This window comes from Pithys albifrons, chromosome 21, assembly GCF_047495875.1.
Source record: "Pithys albifrons albifrons isolate INPA30051 chromosome 21, PitAlb_v1, whole genome shotgun sequence".
Taxonomy (NCBI): Eukaryota; Metazoa; Chordata; class Aves; order Passeriformes; family Thamnophilidae; genus Pithys; species Pithys albifrons.
The window spans coordinates 6744023-6760234 of record NC_092478.1 but is presented as its reverse complement, the minus strand read 5'-3'; the positions used below and the strand labels follow the sequence as shown (position 1 = coordinate 6760234).

At 45.5% G+C, this 16212-nt stretch overlaps 1 protein-coding gene across 5 annotated transcripts in view; it reads right to left on the bottom strand.

Moving 5' to 3' along the window:
• ACACA (acetyl-CoA carboxylase alpha) overlaps positions 1-16212 on the bottom strand; it is a 124618-nt gene that overhangs the window by 79634 nt on the left and 28772 nt on the right. For all 5 annotated transcript variants that reach the window (XM_071574734.1, XM_071574737.1, XM_071574736.1 and 2 more), the window contains 14 exons: positions 14467-14628; positions 14019-14182; positions 13087-13237; positions 12498-12601; positions 11889-11970; positions 10673-10818; positions 9869-10019; positions 8447-8581; positions 7929-8075; positions 7264-7452; positions 6589-6689; positions 6396-6484; positions 4584-4708; positions 574-687 (listed from right to left, as the gene is read on the bottom strand). In XM_071574734.1, coding sequence (XP_071430835.1) covers positions 574-687; positions 4584-4708; positions 6396-6484; positions 6589-6689; positions 7264-7452; positions 7929-8075; positions 8447-8581; positions 9869-10019; positions 10673-10818; positions 11889-11970; positions 12498-12601; positions 13087-13237; positions 14019-14182; positions 14467-14628 — 1860 coding nt within the window. The remainder of the gene's footprint in view (positions 1-573; positions 688-4583; positions 4709-6395; positions 6485-6588; positions 6690-7263; positions 7453-7928; positions 8076-8446; positions 8582-9868; positions 10020-10672; positions 10819-11888; positions 11971-12497; positions 12602-13086; positions 13238-14018; positions 14183-14466; positions 14629-16212) is intronic.

Sequence of the window (16212 nt, the reverse complement as noted above, 5' to 3'; positions counted from 1 at the left end):
GGAAGAAACCAAAACCCCAGTGTAATCTTTTGTGATAATTCTTTAGCAGCTGCAAAGAACATCTGGTTCTTGGGTAATTAGCTCTCTCTGCACATACAGATCCACAACTGTAAGGCAGCTGAGGAACCTGGAGAGCATGTCCTGGCTGCTCCTGCACAATCCAGGCAGCTGTGCTGGTCAGGCTGCAGATAACAAAGCCATCAGGAGCCACAGTGACCATGTATTTCCAAATCCTCTGTCACACAAACAATGGGCTACTCCCAATTTGCTCCTCTGTGAACCAGACAAAACGTTTTGGAGGAGCAGGGACAGAGGAAGATATCTTAACCTTAAAGAGTCATTGGGAATCCACCGCAATCTTAGCCTGTCACCACAGTTAATCACTCGTTAATGAGCTTCACTGTCAAAACACTTCACACAGTATCCACTCTCCCCATTTGCCTAGTAATCAAAATAAACACCAAGAGATACAGAAGGGTGAGCTCCAGGCAGGAACACACTGACCCGACCAGCAGCTGCAGAGCCGCTGATCTCCAGCAGGGATCAGCTGGGCAGGCCGGACACACTCCTTACCTGCCGCGCCCGCAGGGCCACCTTGGCATTGGTCGTCTTGCTGAGCTGGGTCAGCTCGGTCAGAATATTGATCAGCTCATCTGTCAAGGTGGGGTCACGGCCACAGAGCTGGTCCTGAGAATAAACAGAATGGGAAACGCTTAGAACAGAGGGAAACCATCTTACACCATCCCTCGAAGGAATTTAAGCCTCTGGAATACAGACACACACACACTCAGGTGCTGGAACACATCAGTTCCAGGAGCCCCTACCTCAATTATCCCAGAATTCTCTGCTGACAAGGGTACAAGTATTTGCCTTTCGACAATTTTACATATACAAATAAAGCAACAGATGAAAGGAAGGACTGGCATCATCTCCCATTTTTCTATTTGTAGCACGTGCTTTGGAATCCAAACACATGAGAAATGTTGACTTGTCAAAGGACACTGAATAAAACCTTTTCCCACTACCCAGTTTCAAATTTGTACCAGAAGTTCCCCTGAGTACCAATGCAAAATTCAGAGCATTTAATTGTAGCCAAACACCTCCTGTAACATGCAAAGATCAGCAAACCTTCACTACGCAGGGTGATGAGACTTTCACAGCCAGGAGAATCTCCTGGTCCATTTAAAAAAATACCTCAAACCCAAGAAATCTCCACAACTCCACAAACCAAACACAAGCTTTGTGTAGCTTCAGCAAAACAAGAAAAAAAAATTCAGTCATTTCTCTATCAAGGCTAAGCAAAGCTAAATAAGCCCATGATTAATATACTCTATTTCCTGCCATGGTACAGGACTGACTCCATAATTTCTCTTCTAACCAGGGAATCCTGGATCTGAGGAAGTCCACGAGCTAATTTTACTGTCTAAATTGGCTGGATTAAACAACAAAACTGAAGGGCATAACTTCCAGTGTTAAGGCTGTTCCAAAACTCTTCTCAATTCTTCCATTCAAAAAAATGCAAGCAGTATTTCTTCCAAAAATAGTTTTGATTTCCATGAATAATTCCACAGTCTTCAACACTTCTTGTGAGCCTCTTTCCTCCCACTCCCAAAGTTGGAAACCCTCTAGGAGCCTTTAATGTGTTCCTTCCACGCAGCACTTAACAGCTTGTCTTAGTAAATTAATCATAGGAGGGAAATGTGAGATGAAACAGGGATTTGCCATGGGAAAGAGCTGGTGCCTTAAAGTTATAAGATATTTTGAACACCTACAGTCCAGAAAAGGCCCTTTGAAGATCCAAGAAATAGAGAGGATAAGAGGAAACCTCTGTACAGCAGGTTAGATTGATAAGCCTGCTAGGGAAAATAAAGTAAAAACCAAACCCAAATAATAAAAGTCCCAGACTGACTGACAAGAACAGCTCATGAGATTCCAAAGCTAAAGAGCTTTTCCCCCACATTGCTCTTGATCCCTTTCTCTTTGACCCCACTGAAACATAAGGGCATCTCTAGGAACGATGACACATCTCTCAGTGAGACAGAACACACTCAGTTCTCTCTGATTAAAAAATCTAAGCTCCTAACTCTGATTAGGTTGCTCTCCCCTCCTAACCAGTCTTGGGGCAGCAAATGTCAGAGTGATTGCTCCCAAAGAAAGTTCTCTACATTTATTCACTCCAGGACACTGTGGGAATTCAGAGTGAATAATTCAAGACCTGCCTTTGTCAGATTTGAAACACAAATTCCTGGGTGTTGTAATGTTGCTGCTCCAGGTAACAGAAATCCGATAGGACACGGGACTCCTGCCAGCGATTCCTTCCTGCTAAGGCAGGGACATGCATAGAGCAGCCAGTTAAGTACAGAAAATGAACATACAACAACAAATCACACCATATTTCAACAAATATATGAAGGATGAAGTAGTTCCCACCCTGCCTTAAGCGCCTGCTGGCTAAAAAAGGTGAATGATGGCAGCATAGCACTATTACTAAAACCATCCTTGGAGCCGCTTGTTAATAATGGATTCCTGGGACACATCAATAACAGCCACAGAGGCATTGAGGTACTTGGACATGGTGTTGCCCTTGGACAAACTTAACCCACCCCACAGAAACAGCTTGGCCACCCATAAAATACCCCAGCCATGGTGACATCAAACGTGCCACAGGGTCCCTCAGATGTGAAGAGTCAGAAGGACAAGGAACAACAGTCTTTTGGTTCATGGCATGTACTGAAACTCAGGGAAACCCAGCTGGTCCGTGGGTGATCAAGGGCACGTTGTCCCTCCTGGAGTCCCTGTTCCCACTCCAGAGGAGGAGTCCCTGTGACACCCATCGGGACAGACCCCATGGTAAGGCTTTGTCACCAGCAGCACTTGGATCATCCAGAACTGTTCTTCCACCACGTGCACCAAACCTCTGGTGTTTTAAATTCCAGCAAACAGGGATGTTGGCCTTGACTTCAGTAGACATAACTGACAGTGGTGGGAAGAGAAACCAGACAAGAAGGGAAAAGGAAAGCTCTTTGAGGTTTCACTGCACTGCCCATCTCCCCACACATCCCTTGCTCCCTCCGATGGCCAACAAGGCTCTGCCTTTACAACATGGCCTGTGCAGAGGTGACAAACCAGACCAAAAGTTTCAGTCCCATTTTAGCAAGAAATAATCAGGATGACAACAACAAAATAAAGCCGGGTGCTGGCGCTGCTCTGGCTTTGCCTGCTCTGATTGGCAAAGGCAGCAGCGAAGCCTCAAACCAGCTCTTTGACAAGGGCTAACGCCTCGCCGGCACCCCCGTGTAATTACACACTTGAGTGACTGGACTCTGAAGAAAATTGAAGGCCTGAGCTGAGAACAGCTGCCATTTTCTCTCTCCATCACACCAGCATGATTACTTGAGAAATGAACAGCCCCGGCTCAAAGCTACTCCAGAATTCTCAGAGGAAATATGGCTCCGTGTTCAAATAATGAGATTCTTAAGGCAAGCGTTACTTACAATCACACTGCACACCAAAAAGGGAAAGGGGAGGAAAAAAGGGGGGAAAGGAGAGCCAGAAAGAAAGAATGCCAGGGTCCTTCCACCTTACAAATGAGAATTTAAGAAACCCAGTCTCAGTCTAGGAAAATTATGTTACTTTTTTGCTTTGCAGAGTTATTTCGTGGATGGCTACTTTGGATACATTTTCGGCAGTAACAGAACACATTATGTTTGTAAAATAAAGCAAGCAAGAAAGAAAAGGTGTGAGGGGGAAAAAGAGAGATAGTATTGAAATCAGTCTCTTCAAAAGCAGAATACCCAAATCCAGTCTGTTAGAAATTGTGTTGTAGCAAAATTCATCCCACCTTGAGGAAGGTGGGCTCTGATTCTGCTCCAAAGCATCATGTGGGACAAGGATTCTTTGAGACATTATAGGAAACAGGAAAAAGAGACAGGACTCTGTTGTTTTTTAATTATTTTTCCTGGGAATGTAATTTACCGTGAGTTTTACCCATTAGAGTGGGAATGAAGTTAATGAGGACTGAGGATTTTCTAGAATAACAAGCCAAAAGAACATGAGATGGTGATGGTGGGTCCTGGCATGAGGATTCATTGTGTTTATGAGGTGGAATCTGTCTGTCAAAGAGGAATTCAAACCCCAGGAGATTTCCATTCCCTCTGTGAGGCCCTGGACAGCCACACACCATCCCAAGGGGAAAGGCCTGATCTGGAGTGACCAGCTTTGGGGTGACACTGAGTCCTGTCAGATTCCATCATGCAACCCAAGTACAGCCAGTTCAAAAACACCACTGCGGATCCCAGACAAGACTTCCTGGGACTATACCCAGGGAGAAGGAATCACTGCCAAACCTGTAAGACCAAACTATGGCTCAGCAAGGAAGAGCCCTCAAGGGCTCCACACAGGCTGGCTGATGCCATTCACTACCCACCACTCACCTTCCTTCCTTAGCAATGAAAGACCACAAAAATGTTGCTACTACAGAATTATTACCACAAAAAGAAATCACTTGTTTTTTGTGGGTTTGGGCTGTCAATTCAGTACCTTTCCAAGCATTCCCCATATAAGAAGCAGCAACAGACACTTACAATGAGCATTGTAACCAGCAGGTTCTTCTTGGTGACCTGGGCGTGTGAGAAGATGTAGTTCAACACCGCATTCATGTCGCTTTTGTTCTCCTCCCGAAGGGTGAAGACACACTTGTCATAGTGACCTGCAAGTAGAAATGCACATTTTTTCACCAGTCTTCACACCTCTACGTCAAGGAATACGAGTTACTAATGTGTCTTTATTTTTTTTATGTATATTTTTTGAGAATCTCCTTTGCATGGTACCTGAGGGAAGCCAACAAGAAAGAGGGAGGGAGATTGTTTACAAGGGCCTGGAGTGACAGGACCTGGGGGAATGGCTTCAAACTGACAGAGTAGATTTAAATTAGATATAAGGAAGAAATTTTTCCCTATGAGGGTGGGCAGGCCCTGGCACAGGGTGCCCAGAGAAGCTGTGGCTGCCCCATCCCTGGAAGTGTTCAAGGCCAGGTTGGATGGGGCTTGGAGCAACCTGGGCTAGTGGGAGGTGTCCCTGCCCATGGCAGGGGGATGGAATGAGATGATCTTTAAGGGCCCTTCCATCCCAGATCATTCTATGATTCTATAGTCCACACAATCAATTTTGGGAAAGAACCATTCCCACCATCACTTACTGCAAACTTTAATTCAAACATTCTACTCTTATTAAACAGCTCCAACACCAAATGCTTCCTTTGTGAGCAATACAGAGAGGAATAGTGGGCTCAGACTCTCATTCAAATGACAACTGGAACAAAGTAACAGCAAAAAGCCTTGCACCATTCTGTACTATCAACAAATTGAAGTGGAAATGAACCTGCAGTACCATTAGGCTGGTGCAGGTAATGGGGCAGGACAAAAGAATAGTAGAACCTGAACAACCTGTAAGAGCCAGAGCCTCAGAAATAGCCAGGGCTTCATTGCCATCTTGTGCCTGGACACAGCAGTGCAAGGCACTGATTTAATCTTTCAGCTTCAGACTGAGCTCTGGGGTTTGTGCTCATGGACCCCAAACAGCTTCCTGGCAGTTTACAGCAGGTGCAAATAACTGAGTGACTTTTTTTTTTTACTGTACTCCATTTTTTTACTATAGAACTTAACAAACAGGCAAGACAGAACTAAATTATGTGGTAAATTTAAATAGGTTTTCTGATTCCAGTTTTTCCTGCAAATGCTCAGAAATTAGGAAATTAAAATCAAGCTTTCAGTATGAAGATTCTACATGTGGAATATCCAAGCAGGGGAATTCACCAGTGGTGGGCCAGTGCTGACAGAGTCTGGAAAGGAAAACTGCTTCAGCTCTGATCTAGAAAAAGAAGAGACCACACAGAGTGGCTGAACCTTAGTGAGCTCAATAACAGAACATAAATGGCAACATAGCTCATAACTCAGCAAATCTATCTTCTTACTCCAGGTCATACAAAAGTCCTCAGTTAGAGGATCATGAACTCATATGAGAGTTTTATGTTTGAAGTTAGAAGGAAGAGAAACATTTCTACACTGAAAAGAGACCACCAGAATCACACCATGACATGGAAACTGTGAACAAGATGACACAGGATGTAAATTACAATGGATAAACCAACAGAGAAAAAACAGCAGAACAGCTCTGGGGCAGAGTTTGTCATTTGCTTGTTGAAGACTCTTACCATGAAAACTCAAAGAGGACAGAAGCTCCTCTACCAAAGCCAGGATCTGACTGCAGACCCTTGAAAACAAGCCTATGCAGCTCACTGTCACCATAAAGTTGGAGTAAACTGTCTCAAAGTGGACCTTCTGGGACCAAGTATGGCTCTTTCAGAAATTAAATCCTTGTTGTGCTCAGAGACTCACCGTGCTGGAACTGAGTCTCCACCTTCAGATACTGACGGAGCAGATCCATCACCACAGCTTTCATGTGGCCCCGAATCCCACTGCGGTACCTGCAGAAACCCAGCATTGAGTGAGCCTGACTGAGCACATCAGCCCTGCCTCTCCTGCTGGGGGGGAGCTCACATGTTGCAGGACACCCCTGGAAATGGCTCACCTCTGCACAAGTTGCACAATGCTCTGAGTGTTCATGAAGAAAACCTCACGCTCCGACTTGCGGTTCAGGGTGGCAGCGTGGCTATCCAGGATATTGGCAATCTGGAAGAGAGCAACCATATGACAGTCCCAGCTCTGGATGGGATCATTTGGCTGAACAGTCAGCAAAGATGCTCAGAACTTTCAGACACACCAGAGCTCCAGAAGACTTCAGTAAAGGCCAAAGCCTTAAACTGCTGAGGAAGTTAATGACCTGACAATGACACAAAAATCAATGCACAATATCATATGGTGGAGAAATCATCATCCAACATCTTCTTAGCTGGTCAGGCCTCCCTTAGCTGCAATCATTCTTTTTTAAGATGCAAACTGCACTGTGGCACAAGTACCAGACAAAAAGCAAACAAACAGATGTCTACAAGGCCACTGATAAGATTAAAGTGTTTCTAAACTGCCTGCTTAAAGCTACACTGAGCAGGGAACACATACCCTTCAGCACAGGCAGAGGCGACAATCCTTTAAGCTCAAGTGACACAGGCAAGTATCTTTCATCATGAAGATCCCAAGTTCAAACACACCTTTCAGGCTGAATTAATCTCCAGGTAATCTAAAGGAACTTTCTATCGTTCCCAACATAAATCAGTTTTTATCCCTCTAAAGAAGAGTGGTTGATCACCTGTTGGCTGGGAAACTGGCAGAGGACTGATGTGATGTTGCTGGCATATTGGGCCATCTCCTTCTTGATGGACTTCTCTACGTTGGGTGGGATCCGTCCAGAAACACTGGTCATGATGTCCTGAAGTTCCAGCAGAGGCAAAGATGGATCTCTGAGAGTCTTCATCAATCGCTCCACCCAGCCTTTCACCTACAGAGGGACGAGGCAGTGTAAAGACAAGCATGAAGAAGAAAATAAGCAGCAAGAAGGGAATAAAGGAAAGGGGACTCTCCCATCTGAGTGTCACCATCCCTGGAGGTGTTCAAGGAACAACTGGCCATAGCACTCAGTGCTCTGCTCTGGATGACAAGGTGGGGATCACTCACAGGTTGGACTCAATGGTCTTAGAGATTTTTTACAACATAAATGATTCTGTGATTCTGCTGTGACCAGACCTCTCTAAGACAGAAGGACATGAATGTATGAGGTGTGTTCCGACCCTGTGAGATCTTCCTTTCTGGTGAGACTGACTATAAGGAAGTCTAAGCAAACCCAACTGAGCTGGCAGCAGCAGGGCAGCATTACCCTGACGCTGGGTCCTCTGGCTGTGACAGGCAAATTGGCCACCCCTGCCCTAAGCTGAAAGAATATTGTGCTCTGGCTCTGCAAGAAGAAGCACCCAGTACCTTGCTGCTGAAGAAGGGCTCTGGCAGGCAGTATCCATTCATCACATTGACCAGGTTATCCAGGACATAATGGAAGATTCGATGGAGTTTCTCCCCTCTGAGTGCTGTGCTCTGGATCTGTGGCAGGGTTCCCGTGTGCAGCTCAGCCTGGAACAGTAACAGTGTCACTGACCCTCCTCTGTGGCATCAGCCAGGGGGGCAATGTCCAGGTACCCTCAACTGGAGCCTCAGATTTAACTCGAAGGATTCCCAGAGTGGAAAATGCACTTGGTTCAGAGACACACACCCACATTTAGTAGTGAGGTAAGAAGAGAACAGGAATGTAGAATTAGCCTGAATCAGAGAGAAGAGACAATAATCTGAGTCCCAGTCCTCATCTGAGTCAAATAAATGGTGAAGTAACAATTCCAGTACAATGCACAAATGGGAAATTGGTTCACTGGACCATCTCTTACCACTTTCAACATCATTCCCCTATTAAAAACCCAACAACATCTGTGCTTTCTGCAACTCCTCACCTGCTGAACCCTGCTGGGATCATCCAGCTGGAGCTTGGCAATCACACAGCCTGGATCCAGGACTGCCCCTGGGCGTTTGACATAATGGATGCAGCCCGATTCCGCTGCTGTTATCGTCATCACCATTTTCATTACCTGTAGCAAGGAAAACAGGTTACACACTCAGCTGCTCCCATGCTCCCCAAAATGGTTCTACTTTTGGGAGCCAGCAGCCAGTGTACCACCACAGATAGACTTGCTTGAGCACCTTTGGAATTCAGGCTTTCCCAAAGGCTTACACACACACACATTGGGAACAAAATCCAGATACTAAAGTGAGTGGAAGAAGGAAATAATTAGCCATAAATTAGTGCAGCAGGAAGTCATCCTTAGGAATGTCACCTGTTCCACACTGCCTGAACCAACAGGGACCCAGAAAAGTCCCACATTCAGCACAATGAACAAAGCAGACACAATTTACTGCTGCAGCTGCTGCACTCCAAAGACACCTCTCAAAGCTACAGCAATACTATCACTTCGAGCATAGAGAACCAGGATCACTTTCTAGGGCTCTCAGACAGTTCTTCCCAGGCAGAAATGCTTCCTTAAACCAACCATGGAAGCTCCTGCCTTTGGAGCAGAAGGGTTCAGTATGGGGAGCCAGCTTGGCTTTACCCTTCCTATGCTCTACCCAACCAGGAGCACAGGGATTGTGTAGGTGGTTCCTTCTCAGCCCTGACCCTGTTGCAGTGTAAAAGCACTTACATCAAATAGCTGGATCAGTGTCTTGATATTTTTCTCCTACACATTGCCCCCAACTGGTTTAATTGCCCTTCCGTCATCACACACCTTCCCCTCCTTCAAATTTGTTTTGAGCCACGCACTCCTACACAACCCCTTGTGCTTTCCTCACTATGATCCAGAAATTGCTCATCCTCCTCCTCTGTAAGAGTTAAGTAACTTCCAAGGGAGAAGGGAGGAGTGACACATTAACTCATCCAATCAACCTGATAAAAGATCAGATAATCAGAGAAGTATTAGTTTCTTACTTAACCCTGGCTTATAACTCTGCTTCTAAGTCTGTGTTTGTATTACAAGTGGAAGGCTTTCTTCACCACAGCTGGAAAAAATGGTACACATGGATCCCATCCTCCCTTGGAAGCACAGCAAGATGATAACCATGGTCTCACTGCTGAGAAATTTTGCTTAGCCCTTGGTGTGCAGCCACTAAGGCTCATATTTCAGCTGTTAAGTAATTTCTTCCCCACCCTATCACTCTCACTGCTGATTCCTGCTTTAGTCCAGGCTAAACCACAGACAAAATTTGGGAAGGAAATGCTACAAATTATCCCACATGTTCAGCTCCCATGTCCAAGGAATTCAACATCCCTCCTTCCTAGCTACTCCCTGGGTAGCCAAGTGAGTTCTTTGAGACTCTTTTACCTCAATTTCTGCAAAGCACTGGCCTGCAAACACGTGTCCCCCATCCTCCACCACATACTGGATCAGCTTCCCTGCCGAAGGCGAGCGCAGGATGGAGGGATCATTCTCCTTCTCAAACACACAGGTCTTGTTCCCAATAGTGATGCGGTACCTAGGAAAGAATGGAACAAATCCCTGCAAGTGAATTCCTTGGGGAAGGCATGGGGAGAGGGAAATGCATTCTCTCTTTCCCCATTCTACTTCAAAATAAAACTAAAGGAAAAACCTCAACCAGCTGAGAGGGGGAGATTTTACTATATTTCAAACCCAGAAAATTACCCAAACTCTTTGTCCGCCTGACCAGTTTGTTAATTTTCCCAGAACAGAACCCAGCAGGGGGAGTAAAGGTTCATGTTCCAGACCTGGGGATTTACCAGCCTTACTGCTATGATCTTTGCAGGGAATTTTGAGGGAATGCACTGAAACAGTACATCTTGTCTCTCTTTCTAAGGCAGCTGTGGAGTTTCAGGGATTTTAAAGATTTTTGTGTTCTGATTTTTGGTTTTCATAATCCCAAAGGGCATTTTCAAAGAATCAGCAGAGGAATAGGGACCCCCACATTGGTGAACATTCAGATCTTCCTTCTAACAGTAGACAAGATCTGCTCTTCCTGGGAAAGAAACTTCTCCCATTAAATTCATGCACAATACATCCAGGAACCTCTTCCTAGGAGAAAAGTTCATTCACAGTTGATCTTTGGGAGGCAAAAAGTTACAGGTACACCTAACTTTGACTTGTATGTAAATGTTAAACAACAGTATGTACCTGTCCACTTCTTCTTTCATGTAGGTGGTGTAGCTGCTGCCATCGTAGGAGAGGAGCAGCCCCCCATCACTCAGTCTGTGCACATCCACCTCCACACAGGAGCTGTTCATGATCACCACGTAGCAATTGGGAGACTGTCGGGTCACCTGCAGATCCACAAGACTGGTAAATATCCCAGGAACTAAATACAGCACTGAGAGTGCCTTAGTTGCCACAACATGCAGAGTTTTCCAAGCACTGCAATAGTGGGAATTAAAGAAGCGGAACAGAGATACTTTTTTTCATGTAAAAAAAATTGAGATCATAAAGCCAAGCATTTGGCAGTCAAGAGATGCCAGAACTAATGCTATCCATGAATCTTGATTTAATCCTTTCACACTTAAGCACTGATTGTAGAGGTTTGATTGTGCAATCATGGATCACTTCTTCACCCTGATCTACATACGTGTCACAGTCATGTCCTAAAACTGCATAATGGATGAGAGGATTTGGTGGGATAAAAGAGATTGTCCCACAGGGAAAGCAATAAATGCTCCCCCAGAGCTCCTATTTGAAGCTGGGTAAATGCCCTAAAGAAACTTCAGCTGCTGCTCAATGCCTGTAGTTCTCATCAAGCAGAGGTGCCAAGATAAAACCAGGGAGGTGCTGGGGTGCAGAACACTCACAGCTGCAAAAAACAGCATATCATCATGTCAATAAAAACTTCACCATCCCAGATTTTCCCAAGGAAGCTAATGAAGATTGCACTGGCAACTTTAAGTCTAATATTTCCTAACTTTTGTATGTCTGGTTTCACAACATCAGGTTTTCATGCAACAAAGAAAAAGCAACAGTAAAGGGAGAAATTGCTACAAATTCTGTCATGCTGATGGGTCAAAAACCCCACAGAGCAGACCTACATATTCAGAAACATCAGTTGAAAGTTTTGGTCAACCTGTGGTAGTTCTGCCTATAACAAAGTAAATTCACCCTACTCAGAACATTTCTTTACTCTTAGAAGTTGAAATGTTTACAGAGATATTGCAATTGAAAGACGGGATGGGGTATTATTGTAAAGGAGGTTATAATGATTTCTTCACCCACTAAAGTACAGAAAATAAACCCTATCCAGATGCAATTCCCATAATTACATGTTTTACAAAGACTAATCCAGAGCAGCACACACAGACACATCCAGCTCTGGCAGAAGGGTGGGTTTCCACACTGTGCATCATACCTTCAGCACGTACTTCTTTCCCTCATAGATGAGCTCCACATCCACAGTGTTTAGAAGGGTATGAGCAGGCAGGACTTGGCCCCTGGGAAGATAAGTTCAAAACAACACTGATCTTCCACAAGCCACCAAATGGCTACCAGGGGTCCAAATGGGTTCAAAGATGCATGCAATGAATTGGGAAACACTAGTAGAGAAACAGGAGTAGGTTTTTATAGAGCCTCTTCTTAGGAAAGACATTTATCAGTTTGACAAAGTCAGCCCCTCTTCCTGCAGCTACACAGACTGGCTTTCCTCTCTTTTCCATTCACCCATGGGTGATTTAAGATTCCCTATTGCTGCCCTAGCAGCACATACAGAAATAACACCATGTTACTGTGCCATTTCTTGGAGCTTCTGCCAAAACTGCCAGAAACCAAACCAACCTGTGCAAACAGCAGGGCATGTTTTGGGGAGATTAACAGGCACCTGCCAGCTTTCTCAGGCCAGTGGAAAAACCGCTTCCTGGGGCAGTGAACAGTCAGCAAATAACAAGCCCTGAGTGTTTCTGGGCTGGACTTGAGGAAAACTTGTAAATCAAAACTAATTACTACAGAGCACTTGCATTTTTACCTTTCCAGGGAGTGTAGGAAGTTGGAGACACTGTTTCGAAAGCTCACGTCAGCCACGTGCAGAGCTCCACACACCACTCCCAGCATGGTGTCGGGCCTCTCAGCCTGGAAAGAGAGGGGACAGGACACAGTCACACTTCCTTCAGCTTCAGTACATTCTGGACACCCAGCAAGAATCACCAGTCTCAGCTCTATTTTTGATTCATGGCCAACATCTCTTTAAAATTAAGTTGCTGTTGCAGCCATGCAAACTCTACATAGAGGCAATTACTTCTGTAATTGCTTAAAACTCCATCTTTTTCTTCCTGGATCAAATCTTGAGGCTCTAACAACATTTCTACTATCATCTGTCTCAGACTACAAAACACTTAATTCCCACATGCACTAAGCTGCTTTTTCTGGCCAGTTTTAAGACTCTCTTTTCCCAACAGGGATCACCTGGGGTTTTGATACATATAAAAATTAAGGCCAGTGAAAATTCTTTAAGTGGACATTAAGCACTCCTAACTCCTTGTCCTTTTGAATCAGCACACATGCACCCCTTCCCCTCCTCTTTCCCATTTGTATTCCTGCAAAGAAAGCAGCTGGACCTGCACTTTCTCAGCAATCAGCCGATCCAACCAGCCCGTGTCGATGCGGTTCTGCTGGAAGCTCTCTGTTTCCAACAGTTTAATCAAGTATTCCACAGTGGTTCGGAAGTCTCCTCGGATGGACAGCTCCTTCAAAGCCACCACCATGTTTCTGAAAGGGAAAGGAAACCCTCTTATCTATCCCATACTAATGGTGACATGCAAGCTGGCAACTCCAGGTAGTTCCCTGTTAGCTACTGGGAAAAGCTGCTGGAAAAGCAGAAGAGCGCATGCCCTGGAGCAAGACCCTGTAGGACATGTTTGGGAATGAGAGAATATGGTTTTCTTCAACCTGCTGCTGGCGTGACCAAGAGCAGCTCAGTGGGATCAGGAGTTCCCCCTGCTATCACCACCCAGGCACCCTCCACATGTCAGAGGTGTACAAAACAGACAACCATCCCACCCAGAATGGAACAGGGGGAAGGATGAAGAACACAGAGGACAGGTCAGACAGGCCTGTTCTATGACCAGATGCTTCAACATTCCACACCACACAGGACACTCAATGGTTTACAAACAATCCTAAAGCATTGGTATATCAAATTAGCAATGTTTTTCCTGTTAGAAGCTTTCACCTGAACACTTTCAAGAGGTTGTACCACACACTGGTAGCTGTATCATACCCCAGTAGCAGATATGCAAGGCAGGGTTGAAACAAACAGGAAAAAGTAAAGACAATTAAGGAAGAAGTGTAGAAATGTAGGTGCACCATAGTGGAATTGCAAAGCAAGACAAGATGAGAAGTCTGACCATGATGTGGCAAACAAGGTAAAGACAGGGAAACTTCTCTTAAAATTTCTAGAAGTAAGGAGCCTTGTTTCTCCATGGCAGTTTGGATCAAAGAGAGAAAACTAAGCAATTCCCAAGGCTCTACCACACTTCTGACTACTTACGAAATGGCTTCTTCACGATTTTCTCCCCAGGAGAAGCAATGACCAAACTGAGAATCAGCAAACTCATGGAGCCCTCCTGCAGCAGCAACACTGAAATAGCCCCAGACATTCTTATTGCTGCGGAAATTCAGCTCCTGAACTGTACCAGAGCTGGGCTTAAATCCCTGTAAAGACAGACAGACATTGCTCTACATCCTAAGGAAAAAGTAAATAATTCAGAATTAGGGAAGTAATTAGAGTTCTGAAGGCTCTCAGAACACCTCTTTGTGCTTCAAGTTGATATACACATAAATAAGCTCAGGCTGTGTGTCTAACCAGAGCCTGCAGAACCACCAGCCAAGAGAAGAATCTTTTAAACTTGCTGCCAAAATCTTCAGGAGCAGCAGCAGGGATTGACTCAAGGTGTAAAGTCTATGGTGATCAGTAACCAGAGAATTTAAGCCCTCACCTCATCAGGATTCTCACTGGTGATCCGTGCAGCAATGACATGGCCACGGGGACTAGGGACATGGGCTGAATTCTCAAAATCAATAGTTGTATCTCCCCAGGGAGAAACACCATACATCACTCTGATATCCTTGATCCTGTGGAGGGGGATCCCCATGGCAATCTAAGGAGAAAAAATGTATTAAAAGGAGCCACCACTAGTCTTCTCTCCTCACAGACTTCAACATTTCCATTTCCCAGGACAACTGAGCTCAGTGTAATATCCACCTTAAGCCCTTCAGCCAGTATTTTCCATTGACTGACTAAAAGACTCCAGGAAGAGCTGACAGTGCCAGGTCAGCTGAGGATGGGCACGCATTAGGCCTGTTAAAAATACACTGAGGTCCCAGTGAGACAGAAGGGCCCTAAGTGGTTATAGGAACTGGAATTTTGCAACTGGAAACTGGGAGAGAACCTGCAGAACCAGCTCCTGGCTGCATCCTTATGGAGCAAAGTCCCACTTGTCCCTTTCATTAGTTAGGGTTTTTTAAAGATATAGTTCAAAAATTATGCAGAAAAATACCTAGAGCCCTAATGTGGTGTGAGGGGACTGTGACATTCACTCGCTGCTGGAAAAGGAGAGGACTGGGAAGAGGGAGGGAGCTTGGCAGCACACAGGAGTTCAGTGGGATGCACATGGGACAGCAAACAACTGCTTTCTACAGGATCTCTGAAAGATCCCCTCGTGACTCTCAGGAACTTTAAACAAGTGTCGAACTTGCTGAAAGATGAAAAATCCAATTGTCTGTTCTTTTTTTCCCTCCTTTTGTCACTGAAACTCTGTACAGAGGCTGCTGCCCCTTGGAGCTGGAGTGGGCAATGCTCTGCTCAGAACTGGCACTGCAGCCTCACAAGCCAACTCATTCACAAAAGAGTTTCAGAGCCTGTAGTGGAACTACACAAGGCCAAAATTTGCCAAGACAGGCTTTTTTACCCACCATCTTTCCTTAATCAGTTTTCCCACCTCAGTGTTTTATTCCTCTCTTGCTTCCCTTCACACTCCTTTTACCTGAAAGATGACCAGGAGAAATAACTAGAAAATAACCTGCCTTTGCTTTCCAACAGGAGAGATGCATAAATATTTTGGGATACTGAAAGAAGCTGTGCTCCAGATGAGAAAGTACCAAAATGGGCCTTGGAATTATTGGGAATTTTTGTTGAAGAGGAAATGTGGGGGAGTCATATATTGCCCACCTGCCCATGGGATATGGCTTGTAGAGCTCTGTACTATTCCCTTTGTGTTCTCTCCTATCAGCACTAATATCTAGAGATCTGTACCATGTCAGTGTGTGATCCAGCCCCAACCCAGAACCCAGCCGGGCTCAGACAAGAGTCCTCCCCTGTTTCACTAAGCCTTCAGTGGAACAGGTTTTTCATGCTCCAGCCTCTCTTCAGGGTACCACAGACAAAACGTTTCTGAAAGCCTCCAAGAGCAGTGGACCTGGGCCCCCCTGGCTCACCTGGAGTGCAGTGCCCAAGCCCTTGGCACACCTGGAGTGCAGGACCTGGCCCCTGGCTCACTTGGAGCACAGGACCTGGCCCTTGGCACACCTGGAGCACAGTGCCCAGGCCCTTGGCTCACCTGGAGCACAGTACCCAGGCCCTTGGCACACCTGGAGCACAGGACTTGGCCCCTGGCTCACCTGGAGCACAGGATCTGGCCCCTGGATCACCTGGAGCACAGGACTTGGCCCCTGGCTCACCTGGA